Below are 20,527 nucleotides of genomic sequence, written 5' to 3'. Positions count from 1 at the left end.
AGGTTCGGAGAGGGAATACCGTCGTGTAGCATTGGGCATTTGAATTTCAAGTGCTGGGCTAGTAGTAGAGATTTTATCTGGGACTCCCCGTCTCTTAAGGGCATCCCAGATACTTTGATGCCGCAGCCTATCGAAAACCTCCTCGAAACCCATAATGGCGACGAGAGTTGAATAAACTGTAAAAATTAAACTACTCGCGAGTTCATTCGAATATTACAACTTTTTGAACTCGGCCGATAAATTAAATTTTGAGGTGTTCCCATATCCATTATGATTACCATGTCGTTTTGCCTAGTGGCAGAATACTCAAACTGCACTTTATTAATTTTTTGTTTTTATATTCACCATGCAATTAAGATGCATTAATTTTTTTTTTAATATTTGGTACAAAAAACAATAGTTAACTTAATCATTTTTATCTGATTCCAATGACACAGGTTTTAACTGATCGAAAGGTTGTTTTTCGCCAGATATTAGCAAAGTGGATATAAGCCAAATGAGAGCACGTGACACCTTAAATTGTGACTGAAAGATAGGGTAAAGGATAGGTGAATATGAAATAGAATAAATTTGAAGCATCAACTTACCCACCGACCAAGCCTGTGCTTGAACAATGGCCCCACAATGCCTGTTAGTGAACCGAAGCCATTTGCGATACCCATTAGTGTAGCAGCGAAATTCGGACTCATATCTAATGGCGCCAATTTAATGCCGGCATAATAACTGCCAAGCACATTTATAGCGCAGTGGCAGAAAGCGAATATATCGGCCTTTTCACTACAGCTCAAGCAAGGTAGTAAGCTATTGTACAGATTTGGAGCCATTGCAGCTGGGAAGCGGGTGGAACAGGGACATCGAAAATAAATGTGTATTTATTATACTAACTTTTCAGGAAACTTCATGAACCTACCAACAAATGTCATGATTTTGCGCATAACCGTCACGGAGAATATCTCATAGTTCACCAACAGATCCGACAGCGCACCCGACAGCACCGATAGCAGCCAATTCATGATGTATGGCATTTGGTTCTGCAAGCCATTGAGAAAGTTTTCCGCTAGTGGCAGCTGCTTGGCATCTCTTATGAACTGTGGCACCTCTGCGGCGTACTGTATCTGGGACCAATCGTATTGTACGGTGGCAAAAATTAGACCCCACATGGGTAAATTACGAAAAATGTCCTTCCATGGAGTCGTAATGCCACCACGAATGCGCCGTTTTACTGTAGGAATTTCTTTTTGCAGATATTGTTTCTCCGTCAGTTGAATAAATGGGCTTTCCTCTGGTGCACTGTAACAAAACGAAGTCTGTGCCGAAGAAAAATTTAAGTTATTTACAAGCACAAAGCATTCAGCGCACTTACGAAACCCACGAACCAGAGCAAAGCGCAAATACCAAAGTAATAGAAAATCAACGACCAATCGTAACGATGCAGCAACAAGGCGGATATAAAATTACCCATTGAAATGCCAATTTGACTACCACTCAATACGAGTGAGCCCAGCGTGGCACGCTCCTTGGCTGGCACCCATTTCGACATCAGTTCACTCAATGCAGGATATGTAGGACCTTCACTTAACCCAATTAATAGACGTATTAATATGAGCGCCAATGGGCCACCCCATTTGACGGCTGTTGGTGTGAGCATAGTTAGCACTGCTGCTATTGCTATGCCGAAAGCTAGCACCCACTTGCCACCATAGCGCATAGCGAGTTGCGCACTCGGCACATGCGATAACACGTAGCCGACATAAAAGGATACCAAGATAAAGGTTTGCAGTTGGTCGGACCAATCATAAGTTTCAGCGTGAGCTCGTCGCTTATCCCTGGCACTTAGCCAAGTGCCGTTACGATGTTGTTGCATGCGTTCGTATAAATTAAAGGAACTCAACTTGACCGACTTCAAGTCGCGCATTCGGTTGTGCTTATGCATGGGTGTAACGACGTGCGCCAGCGCGATATCCAAACAGTGACGCATTGTGTAGGCGTTGACAATGGCGAGGAAGCCGAAAAAGCACAAAATAAAGCGTTGCGGCACCGCATTTACTGAAAGAGAATTAGAAGTTTGTGATAAGTAAGCAATTAAAAAAATTTTAAAGATACAAGCATGTATATAAAATGATAAGTAGGTATGTCTGAACGTTTTACATTTTTGGTATATGTTGCCTATCTATCCGCATGTTGCCTACGCCTTAATTGGCTTACTCTCATGCAATAAATACACTCCTTATTCTTAGGGTTGTGGTACTTACTCTTATCGAATAAATGCTGGTGCAAAAAGTGAACCCATGGTAATTGTTGCCTTATCCAAGCTTTTATCAACAAACTTTGTTGTGCCGTCCACGTTAAAAGAAATGTTTGTATGTTGGCTCTAACCGCTGCCATAAGGCACACCAAATTTTAAATTTTCTCAAATGATTTCCAATTGAGTGAAGATTTTAGCATATTAAACTTTAAGACAATACCGAAAAAAATTACCTTCGATATAGAAAACAACTAAAAAACAAATTCAAGTGGAAAATATCAAATTAAAAAAAAAACACAGCTCGCAAGAGTCAATTTTGTTGAGTCGAAAATGTTTGCAACTAAGTTTTTTATTGGAAATGAAACAAATGAATTTAAAATTAAAAAAAAATGTTAAGTTCATAGCCAAAACATTTGAAACATAACAGGTTAAACAGCAAAAAGAAAAGCAAAGTATTGAAAAATAGTTGCAGGAAATAGCCAAACTGCTTTTTATTGATTCTTTTGGTATTGCGTGTGCTAAACAATATTTTTGGCGTTTTTGGTTTTATGGTTTCAAGCCCACCTGCAGCCATCATTACTGATGAAAATTAAAGCTTTTATTATACTTTAAAAAATCGTGCAACACAGCGGTTGGGAGCTGTCGCTTGAATCAGACCCAAACCATGCCCTTAAAAACAAAATTCACTTTGAGTTCGTCATTAAAAGTTATTTAAAGTATACCGTACATAATAATTTTTTTATCCAATTTTTTTACTTGATGTCGGTCCCATCTAAAAATCTAAATATGCGGTCCTAAAAATTTTCATTTATTACTCGAATCCATCCCAAAACCCTCTAACACGCAAATCAAGTTCAAAATCAATCAAAAACTTGCACAGAAATTAAGTAAAAACAGAACATTTATTTAACCAATTTGTTGTTGTGCAATACTTTTTATTGTTGCAAAACACTGAGTGTGTTTGTGCTGCAATAATTGCGGCAGTGTTACTTATGAGATTGTATGCGTTACGTCACATAATTTCTGCAAAAGTGTTCACTACGTAATTGAAATGGAAGAGGTGTTTATTTAATAAATACTACTTTGAAGTTGAATATATGTAGTTTATTTATTGTTTTTTAGCGCGCAGTTAAGTTCAAATGAAATGAAGTTATTGGGTCCAAGTTTTTATATTATCAATCCAGTTCGGCGCAAAATCAATTAAGTAAAGCAACAGGCCATCAAAAATGTAACAGGGTCGGATTATTGCTGTAATTATTGAGCGCGGCGAATACACCCAGAGTACCACCAGATTACTAGCTGAGCCTTGACAAAAGAGTACCTACCAAGTTGTCACCTACGGGCTTATTTGTAAACGCAGTATGACAGTATTGCACTGCATAATTGACTTGCATATATTTGACTCTGCTTTTTCGCAACAGCGAAAAATATACTGCATCGACTGCAAAAATCTGCCGCAGTATTGCCACCGCTGCTATTCAAATAGTCTCAACTCAAAGAAGTACTTCCACACTACCTTTTTATTATCATCAAACGCACAATCGAGCAATGAGGCTACGCGGCTTTAATAATTCTGCTTTTACAAATAAACCCCATACCTCCCTTTTCCTATCACACTTAAAAGACATTAAATAAAACAGATATATTTTCAATTATTAATAATTTGTTCCATGTTCTATATTTTCAGTCTTTCTGTTTTACAAACAGTTTTCTCTAGAAACTAAATAACACTCCACTAATTTCTTACAAGCTAGCCACTAAGCTACAGAGATCTATACTTAATTACGTTTTAATCTACTTCCTCAACAGTGGGGCCAGTACGTCCACTATTGAATCCACCTGCTTGTTGGCCACAAGACGCTCCTTGTCCGCCATTGTGCAATTTCGTCATAATTGGTGTACAAAGTTTGGTCAATGTGTTCATTTTGTCTTCGTACTCTTCCTTGTCGGCCAACGTGTTCGCATCGAGCCACTTGATTGTGTCTTCACAAGCCTTCAGTGCTTCACTCTTCTCCTGGGCGTTGAGTTTATCACCAGCACCGTCTAATGCCTGCTTCACACCAAACACGTAACTCTCCAAGTTGTTTCTTGCCGCGATCTTATTGCGTTGCCGTTCATCTTCTTCGGCATAGCGCTCAGCCTCGTTAACCATACGATCGATTTCGGCTTGTGATAGACGTCCCTTGTCGTTCTTGATGGTGATGTTCTTGGCATTTCCTGAACTCATTTCTTTCGCCGAAACATTTAGAATACCATTAGCGTCCATATCAAATGTTACTTCAATCTGTGGCACTCCGCGTGGTGCTGGTGGTATTCCTGATAGATCGAAAGTGCCCAAACGATTGTTGTCCTTCGTCATGACACGTTCACCTTCATACACCTGGATTGTGACGCCCGTTTGGTTGTCGGAATATGTAGAGAATGTTTGCGTTTGTTTGCATGGAATCCGACAATTCCGTTCAATAATTTTAGCCATAACACCGCCAGCCGTTTCGATACCCAAGGAAAGTGGCGCTACATCGACCAAAAGTACATCCTGAATCTCACTGCTCTTGTCTCCACTCAGAATAGCTGCTTGGATGGCTGCACCATATGCCACCGCCTCGTCGGGATTGATTGACAGATTCAGGCTCTTGCCACAGAAGAATGACTGCAATAGACTCTGCACCTTTGGAATACGTGTGGAACCACCAACTAGTACGATATCATGGATCTGGTTCTTGTCCATCTTCGCGTCATTCAACGCCTTCTCCACTGGCTCCAAGGTTTGACGGAACAAATCAGCGCACAACTCCTCGAAGCGGGCTCGCGACACTTTTGTGTAGAAGTCGATTCCTTCGAAGAGTGCATCGATTTCGATGGTGGCCTCTGTACTCGATGACAAGGTACGCTTCGCTCGCTCAGCTGCTGTACGTAGACGACGCAATGCTCTCGGATTCGAACGCAGATCTTTCTTATATTTCCGCTTGAACTCATCCGCCAAGTGGTTCACCAGTCGGTTGTCGAAATCTTCACCGCCAAGGTGAGTGTCACCAGCAGTGGCACGTACTTCAAATAGTGAACCTTCGTCTATTGTCAATATGGACACATCGAAGGTACCACCACCCAAGTCGAAAATCAGCACATTACGTTCCCCTTTGAGATTCTTGTCCAAGCCATAGGCCAAGGCGGCTGCTGTGGGTTCGTTAATGATTCTCAACACATTCAAACCAGCAATTCGACCGGCATCCTTAGTAGCTTGTCTCTGTGCGTCATTGAAGTATGCAGGTACTGTGATGACTGCGTCCGTCACTGTTGAGCCCAGATATGCCTCAGCGGTCTCCTTCATTTTTGTCAGAACCATTGAACTAATTTCTTCTGGCGCAAACCGTTTGCTCTCTCCTTTGTATTCGACGCAGACTTTGGGCTTTCCGGCCACGCTCACCACTTTAAATGGCCAATGTTTGACGTCTTCCCTGATTTTTGGGTCGTCATAATTGCGTCCAATCAATCGCTTCGCGTCGAATACTGTGTTCGTTGGATTCATAGCAACCTGGTTCTTTGCTGCGTCACCAATAAGACGTTCCGAGTCTGTGAAGCCCACATAGCTGGGTGTTGTACGGTTGCCCTGGTCATTGGCTATGATCTCCACTTTGCCGTGCTGGAAGACTCCAACACAAGAGTATGTTGTTCCCAAATCAATACCAATTGCTACCATTTTGTCTTGTGTTTTGCTTATTCTTATTCACTTGAAACTTTTCAATTTTACTTTTAACTCTAATAATAGTTTGCAAATAATTTTATCACTGTGTTAAATACACTTTCGCTTTTGTTTGCTACAATCTCTTTATGAGTTGTTTGTAGTTTATAGTTTGCTTGTTTATTCAATAATGAAGCAAAGAGCGTTCACCACCGGTATTTATACCAAACCAGCTCTTCATCGAATATTCCCGATTCTCTTTCTCGAAATTTCTACGCCAATCCACCAGCCAGTCGTCACTTTTGTGATGACTGTGTGGTTTAGGTAGGTAAATGTTGGCTCTCGTTGACGTAAATGTTGTATTGTTTATTGTGAGTTTCACCCTCTTATTGCGAGTATTTAACAGAATATACATACAATTTATGTGTTAGAAGGGAACTGTGTTCGTGTGTTCAAATGAAGAGAATATTTTGAGAGCGGGAGAAACAAAACAAAGATATATCCAATATATAAGTATGTATTATGATACCTATAAACAGCTGTGAATTGGGATTTTGATATGCACGAAACAAAACACACATATCTACGTAAATATATATGTGCCGATGTATGTATGTACGTATGTATATATGTATACATGTATAGGGTGAAATGGCTTGGCGTTGTGAAGAATCGAAAACATTCGAAGGCTGCCAATATGTACATACAAACAAAGTGGAAGCATCAGGAAAGATCTGGAACGAAATTAACCTTCTTGTGAAAACAGAATTCAATGGGGGTGTTTTATTGAGGACCTATGATCCAATGGGAGATACAGGAACCGATGATGATGGTGATGATGTACATACACTGATGGACAAAAGTCACCGTCATTTAGTATCTAGAAGATTATAACATCTCCCGCGCCCAGAAGATAATGGAAACATAAAAAGTAGTATATTTAACGAAAACTATTAATTATTTAAATTCTGTTTCAGTTGAAACATAAGGCTAATTCAAGAAGTATTTATAAAAAAAATGGCATATAATGGTTGCTGTGTGCATTTCTGGTGGACAAAAGTCACCGTCATTTAATAAAGTACTTAATCAATTTAAGTGCTAATATTATTTTAGTACGATATGTGTTTGACGTTATTTTTGATGACAGCTTGCAATCGTTTCTGCATCGAATGAGCCAGTTTTTTGGTAACATCTGGGCTTATTTTCTGCCATTCCTGTAGCAGCGTTTGCTTAAGCATATTTTTTGAGGTAGCGTGATGCTCCCGAATGCGCCACCATACTAAACGAACTCACTGAAAAAAGGAGCCAGATTGGTTTAAATTTTTGTTAAAATTATTTTAAAAGGCAAGCCAAGCTGACGTGACGGTGAATTTTGTCCTCCAAAAAGGTGACAAAAATATTTTATTTTTAATTTTTCCAAAAATGGGCTAGTAAGAGAAAGATATTTAAACTGAAATAGAAATTAAATAAATCATAGTTTTTGCTAAATATGCTACTTTTCATGTTTCCATTATATTATGGGCACGGGAGATGTTATAATCTTCTAGATACTAAATGACGGTGACTTTTGTCCATCTGTGTATGTATGTATGCACAGAACGTACCACTACAATTTGACATACATACTTTTTTTAACATTCTTAATTTGTACTTTTGTTCTTAAATCATCATTTATTCCAAACAAGAGATTTTAAACATGTACCAAAATAAAGATGAAAGAATTATTATTTTACTTTCCATTATTTCTCCACAACCGACTAAACGAAATTTTTTAAGAGTTAACGGTTAGAAGAGCACAAATAAATATTTATATATAAGCGTATATTCCATCAACAAAAATTAAAATTTCATTTTCTATCGATTTATGGGTATAACGTTTTAAAAAAGATCCTCGAACAGGATGAAAAAAGGCCAGACCTGGATGTCCAACAGGTTTTAAAAAAGGTGTCCAAGGGAGGGTTGAAATCCGTCTCTAGTCCACGGGTATATGCAACTTTACCCTTCTGTGTCCAAAGCGTTTATTGCGTTTTACATCAACAGCTCAGTGAAAGAACATTCTGTCCCTACGAAATCGGTTCTACGTTGCCGGAACGACCCAATTTTATATCCGGCGAACGACTGTCACTCCAGCAGCATTCCACGTATATGTATGTATGGAGAATGTCTACCCTGCTACAACAACAACAACAACAACAAGATCTTTCCTCGACCGGTCATTGCTTACTTTATATACATAAGTAAATATAAATACATTGAACACCCATGAAATGCTGCACAGTGATTTGGATATTACGAATAGGAATCAAAATAAAACAAAAATATAAATATGTACCTATGTACCTAAGGCTACGGATTAAACATATGTGTATGTGTATGTATGTGCATTCAAATTGCAAACTAAGAGAAGAGAACATTGATGTAAACTCAAATGTGTAACCAATGTTCTCTGCTAAGAGTTAGGACCATTTGCTTGATTTTCTCCCATCTACAACGAATTAGTAGCGGCATACACACATGCTTAACCTTCCTACGGTCTTCAAATTAACTGACGCGGACGGACTTCGGGTCAAATTTGACCCAATACTATATTTTCAAGGTTTATACTTGGTTTTTGATTATTTTTACTGTTAAGTTTTTTTCCATTAAATGGGTATCTTAAATAAAAATGAAAATCCAAATATATTTATTCCATTATCATATTTTTTTATTAATATATTTATGAAAATTTTTATTTTATTTTTATGTGAATAATACAAACTTTAACAAAAACGTTTATTCAATAACAAAAAGATATTCATGAATAACGAAAACTTTAAATAAAAAGTGTATTTAATAATGAAAGAAAAAAGAAATAAATTATTTCAGACAGTTTGTACACAAAGTAATAGTTTTAGAATGTTGTTTACATATATATTTATTACAAATGTCGCAAACTAATCTTGTTTTGTTATCAGTTTTTGGGCATAGTTGACATCGACTTCTTTTAGTTATTTTCTTTTCCGACGTGTTTCCAAATTGACCTGATGATGATGGTTGTGCATCCAGTTGAGAATCCTTTCGTATTTTTTTGTCAATTTCAAGTGAAAAATGTGCTCGTGGTAAAGTTTGTCGCTTTTTTATATAGGGTGTTACGAGCTGCATACCAAGGTTTTCCAAGTAAAAACGGCGCTTTGTCGTTGGCGGATTTGAATAAAACGAAAGCGTTATAAGGTGAAATGTCGATTATGTTACTAAACACTACCTGAGGCCACCGTTTTGTCATTCGTTTGCAAGTGTAACCGCTTACAGCTTTGTCCAATGTGTCTACACCACCTTTACATTTATTGTAGTCCAGTATTATTTCTGGCTTTTTATCCCGACGATTACTAATTTTTGAATCATGGTGTAGAGTGCTAAGTAGAATCACAGCTCTATTCTTCTTAGCTATGTACGAAACGAGAGTTGTTTGTTCGGTAAAAGCAAAGATTGATGAATTTAGTGGTCTTCTTTTTATGTTCACTAAGTCTGGTGGTAGTTCGGGCTTGTTTTTGCGTATTGTTCCTGCAATCGTAATACGTTTCTCCAATAATTTTTGTGCCAATTGATAAGACGTGAAAAAATTGTGCGTTGTGAGGTTATGTCCTTTTAGCTCTTCAATCAAATCAAGAACAACACGCATGCCTTGGTTTTTTCGGGGGTTATTCCGATTGCCTTGCCAGTGTAAGGTTGGATGTTCCAAACATAGCTCGTTGTTGAATTACAAAGTACCCAAAATTTGATTCCATACTTTGCAGGCTTTGCTGGCATGTACTTTCGGAATGGACATCTTCCTCTGAAAGCTACTAATTGTTCATCGATGGCCACGTTTTCCGTTGGATTGTAAAGCTTAGGTAATATGTCAACCCATTGATTCCACAAATCACGTATAGGAGCAAATTTATCCAACGATCTTCGTCCACTTCGAGTTTCCCTGTTGTCGAACCTAATCACTCTCGATATTTTTTTGAAAGTCTTCAAAGGCATAGTTGCAGCGAATATTGGTCTTCCGGTTTCAGGGTTCCAAAGACTTTCACAGCTTTCGTTATTTGATCGAAAAACACCAGGTAATATTAGCAATCCAATAAATGCAAATAGTTCGATGTTTTCAATATCCAGCCTTTCTTCACCGTATATTCGTTTTCCCTCAATGTTTGTGTAGGTCAATATCGTAGAGAGAATTTTCGTCATCACTAAAATCACTGTCGGAAGAATCTGCAACCTCAACATGATCTTCGAATTCAGAACATGATTCCTCATCATCCGAAAACGCGGCCAAAGAGAATTCACTTTCACTATCACTCATCGTTACGAAATAAATAGTCGAATAACCAAACAAAGCACGTGCTTTTAAATTTATGTTTACTGTGAACTCAATAAAAGCAGATTAAATAATACAATGCAACCGCTGAGCCGAAAATTTGCAATTAGCAAATAAATTTAACTCAAATAACGTCTGATTTATACGTCGGGTCAAATTTGACCCGAGGGTCGTAGATATATAAAAATTTGTACGCGACAGAGCCTAAATTATTTTTTTTTAATTTTACGCTTATATAAAATATAATAAATTAGAAAAAGTCACGAAACATCAAGCCCTGAAAAAATTTGGTTCTTGAAAAAACTTAATTTTTTTCCTCTAATGGGTCAAAAATGACCCGAAGACCGTAGGAAGGTTAAGTAAATATTTATATTCAGATATAATATTATGAATGAGTGAAGAAAGAGTGGCCTCTTTTCAGTATTTTTTGACTTAAATGTAAGGCAAAAATTAAATGAGTTCAACAAACTTTATTTTTAGTGGAATACAGAGAGAATTGCTCGTATGTTTCTTTGGCTAACAGATTCTAGAAATTTCGCTTATTTCATTTATAAATATGAAAATAGACACCTTCTTAACTTTCATCAAAAATTACTTAGTAGAGAATGATATTTTGCTTTGCTAAGCAGAAAGTTGGTTATTTGTATTTCTTCTGAATGATATATGTATGTGTATGTAAATGTTGTGAAGCCATTCTATCAAGTAATTAGAATTTCGACCGCTCCCTACGAATTTCCCTCCAGCAAAGTTTTCAATGGCCACCGTAACCGAATGAGTTGGTGCGTGAAACAGTAAAATGAAGAAAAAATTTTCTAAGAGCGGTCGCCCCCGCGGCAGACAATGGCAAACGTCCGAGCGTATTTCTACCATGAAAAAGCTCCTCATAAAAAGTCATCTGCTGTTCGGAGTAGGCTTAAAACTGTAAATCCCTCCATTTGTGGAAGACCATCAAGACACACGCTACAAGAAGGAGGAGTTCGGCCAAACACTTAACAGATGTGTACGCGCCAATTATTTATTTTATTTTAAAGTTTTCAATATTCCTGTATACATACAGTGACTCACAAAAGTATTTTGCATGAGAAGACAAATAAGTTCACGCTTCAATTCCTGTATATTTTTTAAATTCATTTGTTAATTATTTCATAAATTCTTAAACATAAACCTTATATCTACATAAACAATGTATTAAAACTTTAAAAGAAAAATATGTTCCAATGTAAACGTAAAAAAAGTAAAATAAAATAGAATTCATTGCTCACAAAAGTATTTTGCTTTTGACTAGGTGGTGTAAAAATATACTAATTTCTATTAATTCAATATTTCGTATGATAACCATTATTTTTGGAAACTGCTTCCAAGCGCCTTGGCATAGATTCTATTAACTTGCGGCAAAAGTCAAGAGGTATTTTTTCCCATTCTTGGAGTAAAACATCTTTAAGGTCACTTTTTGACGAAATTTTGTGTTCTCGCACTCTTTCTTCGAGATAGGCCCACAGATTTTCTATGGGGTTGATATCGGGACTTTGGGGAGATGTTGGCAAATGTTTTATATTAAAAAGTATCCACATTTTGACATCATGAGCTGTATGCTTGGGGTCGTTGTCGTGTTGAAACAAAAAGTGGTTAGACGACATTCCCATTTTTTCTGCACTGGAATGTAAGTTGTCTTTGAGAATAGACAAATAAAGATGTTTATCCATCGTTCCATCTATAAACACCAGCTTTCCGACTCCTTGGGCCGACATATAACCCCACACCATGACGGAACCTCCACCGTGCTTAACAGTGGATTTAACATTTTTTAATCGCAGCTCTTCATTTGGCTTCCGCCATACCATACGACGTGCGTCCGGACCAAAAATGTTGTATTTGCTTTCATCACTAAACATGACGGTTTTCCAAAACTCAAAACTTTTGGTTTTATAGGTGTTGGCGAATAAAAGCCGCTTTGCTTTATGACTTGTGAAATCAGTGGTTTTTTCCTTGCTGCACGACCGTGAATATTGTTGCTTCTGAGGGCTCTGCGCACTGTCTCATCGGATACTTCAATCTGAAGGGTTGCTTTTATTTTGTCATTGATTTTTGGGGCTGATAAATGTGGGTTTTTGCGATTTTCTTTCAATATTTCGCGTTCTTCTCTCTCAGTTAGCAACTTTGGTCGACCAAAACGGGTTAAATTTTCTAAATTACCGCGTTCTTTACACCGTTTTATTACATTTTCTATCGTTTGGCGGCATCGACTAAACATATTGCAAATATATTTCGTAGATTTTCCTTCATTATGGAGATGTAAAATAATTTTTTTTTCAGCTGTAGTTAGTTCTTTACCCTTTGGCATTTCCGATAAGCACAGTACCACAATTACAAACGAAATGAACTCAATTACAAATAAAATTGATTATAATACGCACTTGTAGCCACAACTTCAGCGAAAACAGAAAAAGTAACTGAACTGCGTCCAGTAACGGTATCTATAAACAATAAGCAAAATATTTTTGTGAGCACACATTTTCATTGCTACGCACGTTTTTTGTTATATGCACCTAACGGTACAATTTTTGTGCATGATGTGTAGCCCAATTGCTAAGACAGTGCTCAATAATGCGTGTAAGTATTAACATTTTTATTTTCGGATACTTAGTACATACAAACTCTTAAATTTGTACATCCGCGCTATTATGCAAAATACTTCTGTGAGTCACTGTATGTATGTTTGTATGTATGTATGTATGTATGTAAATTATCATGGTCCTAAATTTTGAGAAAAACTAATAAATTTACGATCATTTAGTTTTCGTTTTTTCTCCAACCATCATTTTTTTACTTGGTAGGACTAAACTTTCCGATCATTAATGCAATTAAACCTCATTTAGGCTGTACTTCACTGTGTAACCAATTTGTCAATACATACATACATAGTTTCGGTCACTTTAGCCGTAGAAGCCCAAACATACATATGTACTTATGTTTGCGATATACTGAAAGTATACTGTAACCTATACTAGCGGTATACACTTAAGAAGTTGGAAAAATCGACAAGTTTACACTTTTTCTTATTTTGTTTTTCATATAATGTTCGGGCTCCTTTAATTTTTGCTGATAGAAATGTCGCATCTGAGCCCCTACTTGCCATGGAAGGCCCAGGAACGAATGGACAGGTTAAATGTCAAATGCTAACAAAACGCGGCTAAGAATTTTTTATTATTTACATACGTTCTCGTGAATTACGTTCTCTAACAAAAGTATAAATTAAGAATATCAAAAATAGTATGTCAAATTGTAGTACATAGTACGTTCTGTAGATACATATGTACATATGTACATCATCACCATCTTCATCGGTTCCGGTATCTCCCATTGGATCATAGGTCCTCAATAAAACACCCCTATCCGGTTCTGTTTTTTGCAAGAAGGTTAATTTCGTTCCAGATCTTTCCTGATGCTTCCACTTTGTTTGTAAATACATAGTGGCAGCCTTCGAATGTTTTCGATTCTTCACAACGCCAAGTCATTTCACCCTAAGCATGTACACATGTGTACATACATATTTACGTAGACATGTGTGTTTTGTTTCGTGCATATCAAAATCCCAATTCACAGCTGTTTATAGGTATCATAATACAGTCGAACTTCCATATAGTGAACTCGCACGGGACCTGAAAATCACTTCACTATATAGAAACTTCATTATAAAGAAACATTGATTTTTTATGTAATTTTATTTAAAATAATCAGTGAGTTTGGTTTGAATTACAGTCTTCCATTTTTCATTTTCAATAAAAGCTTCCAAATCATGTAGAGAGTTGAAAACATTAATCGGCACGTCACTCCTGATTTCCACAAAGGTTCTAATAACGCTAATGGATGAAGCAGCTTGTATCAACGTAGGTAATGCCTCCTCAGTTTCTGCCAATTCTTCAACGGTCAAATCGTGTTCATCGTTATCTGAAATAATATTTACATATTAAATTTTTGTTTGACTATAAAAATATAAATGCTTACCAGGTTCAGCTGGAACTCCGCGACTTTCAAAAATGCTGTTGAGAATATCTTCTTCGGATGGGTTGTCCCAAGTCTGCACACCATTATCAACATTTACGTAGTCATCAAACGATGCTTCTATATTTGCTACTTTTTTAAATGAAGACTGTAAAGCAGCCAAATCCGATTTTGAAAGAAGGTCCTCTTCATCCCAATGCTCAAATGGAATCTGAATAGCATCTTTTGAAAATCCAGCCTTTTTAAAACAGTTGGCAATTGTTTCTGGTTTAACACAGACATTCCATATATTGCTAAGATTTCGAACTGCTTGCAGCAAGTCTATGGCCATAACAGAATTTCCCTCATCCACTTGAGTCAATATATTCGTTAAAACTCGTTTTCTGTAATGTTGTTTCATGTTGTAGATAATGCCTTGGTCCATTGGTTGCAGTAACGAAGTCATGTTGGGAGGAAAATAAGCGAGATGAATGTTTCTCAACTTGTCTCTTACATCTTTAGGGTGGGCAGTGCAGGGTACTTTTTCCCGCGGGGCCGGAGTTCTCAGAGGGGCCCGGACTCGAGATTATACGTATTTATAAGAATTAGACATTATTGGAAAGGGCCCGCACTTGCAATTTTCCCCCGGGGCCCGGAATTTTCCCCCGGGGCCCGGATATGCTCTCTACGGCTCTGCTCGTCGGCATTAAAAATGTCATTAATGTTGTAATTTTCAATTAATTTCGGTAAGATGTTCGTTACCCATTCATCACGGTTTTCTATGTTGGCGTCAGCACTTTCCCCACATAATGTCTTTTGAATAACGCCATGCCGACTTTTGAACTTGTCTAACCAATCTGTACTTGCCTCAAATTCGTGGGGTCCTAGTGCTTCCGCAAAATCTGTGGCCTTTTGCTTCAATAATGGTCCAGATAAAGGGAGATTCTTACCACGTGCAACGAGTAACCATTTCAGCATTGCTTCGTCAATATCCTCAAAATTACAAGGTCGAAGTCTTTTGCGTTTGATATTTACTGCCAAATCCTCCGCATTTTTTAAAATCACTTCCTTATTTTTTAAAAGGGAAGAACTCCGAATTCTTTTTTTTTTTTTCTTTTCTTCATTAACTTTGTTAATCATTAATAACTTTTTTTCAAGCGAAATGCAGCTTCGATGCGTCATTTTAACTTCAATCACTGAATAAAACTGTAATAGCTCAGCTCTTTCTGTTTTAATTTTGGGATTCCCCTCATTACAGTTTGTCCACATCTAACTGTAATTTTTTGCAACAGAAAACTTTTGAAAAAATTCACTATATGGAGACAAAAACTTAGGACGCTTGAATTTCCAGCTGTAAAATTTGTTCATTATATAGAAAATTTCACTATATAGAAATTCATTATAAGGAGACAAAAATACACCGAAAGTAGAACGAAAAAGCAGTGTCTTCGAAACCAGTTCATTATAAGGAGAGCTTCATTATATGGAAGTTCATTGTAGAGAAGTTCGACTGTATATACTTATATATTGCATATATTTTTGTTTTGATTCTCCCACTGCCATTGGTCAAATACTCTCTTCATTGGAATAACACGAACACAGTTCTCTCTTAACACATAAATTGTATGTATATTCTGGTAAATACTCGCAATAAGAGGGTGAAACTCACAATAAACAATACAACATTTACGTCAACGAGAGCCAACATTTACCTACCTAAGCCACACAGTCATCACAAAAGTGACGACTGGCTGGTGGATTGGCGTAGAAATTTCGGGAAAGAGAATCGGGAATATTCGATGAAGAGCTGGTTTGGTATAAATACCGGTGGTGAACGCTCTTTGCTTCATTATTGAATAAACAAGCAAACTATAAACTACAAACAACTCATAAAGAGATTGTAGCAAACAAAAGCGAAAGTGTATTTAACACAGTGATAAAATTATTTGCAAAGTATTATTAGAGTTAAAAGTAAAATTGAAAAGTTTCAAGTGAATAAGAATAAGCAAAACACAAGACAAAATGGTAGCAATTGGTATTGATTTGGGAACAACATACTCTTGTGTTGGAGTCTTCCAGCACGGCAAAGTGGAGATCATAGCCAATGACCAGGGCAACCGTACAACACCCAGCTATGTGGGATTCACAGACTCGGAACGTCTTATTGGTGACGCAGCAAAGAACCAGGTTGCTATGAATCCAACGAACACAGTATTCGACGCGAAGCGATTGATTGGACGCAATTATGACGACCCAAAAATCAGGGAAGACGTCAAACATTGGCCATTTAAAGTGGTGAGCGTGGCTGGGAAACCGAAAGTCTGCGTCGAATACAAAGGAGAGAGCAAACGGTTTGCGCCAGAAGAAATTAGTTCAATGGTTCTGACAAAAATGAAGGAGACCGCTGAGGCATATCTGGGCTCAACAGTGACGGACGCAGTCATCACAGTACCTGCATACTTCAATGACGCACAGAGACAAGCTACTAAGGATGCCGGTCGAATTGCTGGTTTGAATGTGTTGAGAATCATTAACGAACCCACAGCAGCCGCCTTGGCCTATGGCTTGGACAAGAATCTCAAAGGGGAACGTAATGTGCTGATTTTCGACTTGGGTGGTGGTACCTTCGATGTGTCCATATTGACAATAGACGAAGGTTCACTATTTGAAGTACGTGCCACTGCTGGTGACACTCACCTTGGCGGTGAAGATTTCGACAACCGACTGGTGAACCACTTGGCGGATGAGTTCAAGCGGAAATATAAGAAAGATCTGCGTTCGAATCCGAGAGCATTGCGTCGTCTACGTACAGCAGCTGAGCGAGCGAAGCGTACCTTGTCATCGAGTACAGAGGCCACCATCGAAATCGATGCACTCTTCGAAGGAATCGACTTCTACACAAAAGTGTCGCGAGCCCGCTTCGAGGAGTTGTGCGCCGATTTGTTCCGTCAAACCTTGGAGCCAGTGGAGAAGGCGTTGAATGACGCGAAGATGGACAAGAACCAGATCCATGATATCGTACTAGTTGGTGGTTCCACACGTATTCCAAAGGTACAGAGTCTATTGCAATCATTCTTCTGTGGCAAGAGCCTGAATCTGTCAATAAATCCGGACGAGGCGGTGGCATATGGTGCAGCCATCCAAGCAGCTATTCTGAGTGGAGACAAGAGCAGTGAGATTCAGGATGTACTGTTGGTCGATGTAGCGCCACTTTCGTTGGGTATCGAAACGGCTGGCGGTGTTATGGCTAAAATTATTGAACGGAATTGTCGGATTCCATGCAAACAAACGCAAACATTCTCCACATATTCCGACAACCAAACGGGCGTCACAATCCAGGTGTATGAAGGTGAACGTGTCATGACGAAGGACAACAATCGTTTGGGCACTTTCGATCTATCAGGAATACCACCAGCACCACGCGGAGTACCACAGATTGAAGTAACATTTGATATGGACGCTAATGGTATTCTAAATGTTTCGGCGAAAGAAATGAGTTCAGGAAATGCCAAGAACATCACCATCAAGAACGACAAGGGACGTCTATCACAAGCCGAAATCGATCGTATGGTTAACGAGGCTGAGCGCTATGCCGAAGAAGATGAACGGCAACGCAATAAGATCGCGGCAAGAAACAACTTGGAGAGTTACGTGTTTGGTGTGAAGCAGGCATTAGACGGTGCTGGTGATAAACTCAACGCCCAGGAGAAGAGTGAAGCACTGAAGGCTTGTGAAGACACAATCAAGTGGCTCGATGCGAACACGTTGGCCGACAAGGAAGAGTACGAAGACAAAATGAACACATTGACCAAACTTTGTACACCAATTATGACGAAATTGCACAATGGCGGACAAGGAGCGTCTTGTGGCCAACAAGCAGGTGGATTCAATAGTGGGCGTACTGGCCCCACTGTTGAGGAAGTAGATTAAAACGTAATTAAGTATATATCTCTGTAGCTTAGTGGCTAGCTTGTAAGAAATTAGTGGAGTGTTATTTAGTTTCTAGAGAAAACTGTTTGTAAAACAGAAAGACTGAAAATATAGAACATGGAACAAATTATTAATAATTGAAAATATATCTGTTTTATTTAATGTCTTTTAAGTGTGATAGGAAAAGGGAGGTATGGGGTTTATTTGTAAAAGCAGAATTATTAAAGCCGCGTAGCCTCATTGCTCGATTGTGCGTTTGATGATAATAAAAAGGTAGTGTGGAAGTACTTCTTTGAGTTGAGACTATTTGAATAGCAGCGGTGGCAATACTGCGGCAGATTTTTGCAGTCGATGCAGTAAATTTTTCGCTGTTGCGAAAAAGCAGAGTCAAATATATGCAAGTCAATTATGCAGTGCAATACTGTCATACTGCGTTTACAAATAAGCCCGTAGGTGACAACTTGGTGGTAGGTACTCTTTTGTCAAGGCTCAGCTAGTAATCTGGTACTCTGGGTGTATTCGCCGCGCTCAATAATTACAGCAATAATCCGACCCTGTTACATTTTTGCTGGCCTGTCGATGACTGATTTTGCGCCGAACTGAATTGATAATATGAAATCTTAGACCAAATAACGTTCCATTTGAACTTTTTTGTGCACTAAAAACAATATTCAACTTACTCTTCCATTTCATCTCACCAGCGAAAATTTTTGTTACAATTCTTACAGTACGAACACAGCTCCTGCTGCTATATTGTAGAAAGACGAATGGAAACTTTGACCCATTTAATTTTGATATTTAATGTGAAATTAAAATGTACGTACGTTGACGTTTTTTAATAAAATTTTATTCGGAGAATAAATTTTGCATGACAGAATCGATTTTTTTTTTTCAAATAAAATTTTTATTTTAAAGCTCTATACTTGATAAAAACAATAAATAAACTTTAAAATATCATTTAAAAAATTCATTTACTTTTCATCCTCCATCTCAAATGCGTAGTGAAATGTTTTTTTTACATTTACTTTGGTAGTGATGAGCAATAGATGGTCAATATTTTGTTGATAAAATGCGTGATGTTGCACATGTAGCTGTAAGTTTCCCCTCGGGTAAATGCTAACTAAAAAAAGTCGAACTGTTGCAATTATAAAGTCCTCTCACTTTAGTATTATAACGACGCTTTTTATTACACGATTCAGGGCTGGGTTTTCTATCGTAAAAAAAATCATGGATTTAAACCAAAATGAGCCTGGTTGAGAAAAGGAATACTTTTTTAATAAATAAAAATAAGACGGCGTCAATAATAAACACATCCAGAATTAAAAAAAATTGGAAATCAATAGTAAGAAGGAGCAAAATGAAGACCACCACCGAATCATTGGCGACACCTTAAAATAGGTTGTAGTCTGCTTTCCAGGCACGGCTTCAATGTTTTTAATGTATTTTTGCATTAGACTTTTTTTTTTAATTTTCTTGTGCTGTATTTTAATGTTTTTAATGTATTTTTGCATTAGACTTTTTTTTTTAATTTTCTTGTGCTATTTATGAATTCATGTCAACTTGACTTAGATGAATGCAAGATTTTATTATACCGAAAATGCTGTAATTAAGCTCATCAAAGGCAGTTCTAATAAAAATATTGTTTATGCTCCAAAAGCCAACTATGGAATGAGAATTTCGATATGTCAAGGTTTTAAAAATAAAAATATTGTATATGATGCAAAAACTTCGTGTACTTTTTAAATCAATCAAATTTATTTCATAAAAAAATTGTTTGTTAATTTGGTGACAGCTGATTTGGGAAGAGGTCTATTCTGCACAAATAAAAATTTTGCTACCGATAAAGAAATTTGCAGGCAAATTCTACTGCTTTCTGTATTCTGCTCACCATTGCGGCCAGCTAATTTTGTCACCGATACTTTAAGTGGTAGCAACAAGGAAATAGCTGACGTTTACTTACTTCTTTGAAAATAAAAGGAAGTTGTGCACCCGAATTTCGGTAGAAAATTTGAATCAATTATTTTTTGCGTTTATGCATTATCATAAAGCCAAGTTTATTGCTTGGTAGAGAAGATGAAAAACCTTCGACACGTCAGCAACTCTTTTAATTTACTTAGAACCATATTTAAATAACATTTTCTCATGTCGAAGGAAGTCGCAACGTTCTTGGTTTCTACCCAAATGGTGGTTCACATTTTCATCGAATAGAACAAAATCGCAATTGTTGGGTTTTTCGCTCTTGATAGGATTACTAGTGCGATTATTCAAAGTAGTTAAATATTTCGGTAACTGCGAAAATAGACCTTTTAATCGCAATGAGTCTTCGTAAAATATGGATATTTAATATCCAAAAATA

General features: G+C 37.5%; 4 protein-coding genes across 6 annotated transcripts; 1 reads left to right on the top strand and 3 right to left on the bottom strand.

Moving 5' to 3' along the window:
* Positions 1-303: 303 nt before the first annotated feature.
* Positions 304-19,037, bottom strand: LOC128864332 (sialin-like). 3 transcript variants are annotated; one of them, XM_054103946.1, is made up of 5 exons: positions 18,898-19,037; positions 1,364-2,046; positions 911-1,307; positions 588-829; positions 304-525 (listed from the first exon to the last, which is right to left on the bottom strand). In XM_054103946.1, exons 2-5 carry the CDS (start codon positions 1,976-1,978, stop codon positions 406-408), a joined length of 1,374 nt encoding a protein of 457 aa, XP_053959921.1. In that variant the 5' UTR covers positions 1,979-2,046; positions 18,898-19,037; the 3' UTR covers positions 304-405. The 3 variants fall into 3 exon arrangements, with proteins under 3 accessions (XP_053959921.1, XP_053959920.1, XP_053959918.1); XM_054103945.1 differs by having other exon boundaries at positions 18,852-18,916; XM_054103943.1 differs by lacking the exon at positions 18,898-19,037 and adding an exon at positions 2,253-2,570.
* LOC128864330 (heat shock protein 70) lies at positions 3,891-6,127 on the bottom strand. The gene has a single exon (XM_054103941.1). It carries the CDS (start codon positions 5,940-5,942, stop codon positions 4,035-4,037), a length of 1,908 nt encoding a protein of 635 aa, XP_053959916.1. The 5' UTR covers positions 5,943-6,127; the 3' UTR covers positions 3,891-4,034.
* On the bottom strand, positions 13,894-14,618 carry LOC128864333 (tigger transposable element-derived protein 6-like). The gene is made up of 2 exons (XM_054103947.1): positions 14,266-14,618; positions 13,894-14,208 (listed from the first exon to the last, which is right to left on the bottom strand). The coding sequence occupies exons 1-2, from the start codon at positions 14,591-14,593 to the stop codon at positions 13,982-13,984; spliced, it is 555 nt and encodes a 184-aa protein (XP_053959922.1). The 5' UTR covers positions 14,594-14,618; the 3' UTR covers positions 13,894-13,981.
* LOC128864331 (heat shock protein 70) lies at positions 16,082-18,315 on the top strand. Its single transcript, XM_054103942.1, has one exon. The coding sequence runs from the start codon at positions 16,264-16,266 to the stop codon at positions 18,169-18,171; it is 1,908 nt and encodes a 635-aa protein (XP_053959917.1). The 5' UTR covers positions 16,082-16,263; the 3' UTR covers positions 18,172-18,315.
* Positions 19,038-20,527: the final 1,490 nt, after the last annotated feature.

The sequence above is a fragment of the Anastrepha ludens genome, chromosome 5 (genome assembly GCF_028408465.1).
Source record: "Anastrepha ludens isolate Willacy chromosome 5, idAnaLude1.1, whole genome shotgun sequence".
NCBI classification, from domain to species: domain Eukaryota; kingdom Metazoa; phylum Arthropoda; class Insecta; order Diptera; family Tephritidae; genus Anastrepha; species Anastrepha ludens.
This window is presented reverse-complemented; position numbering and strand designations above follow the sequence as displayed.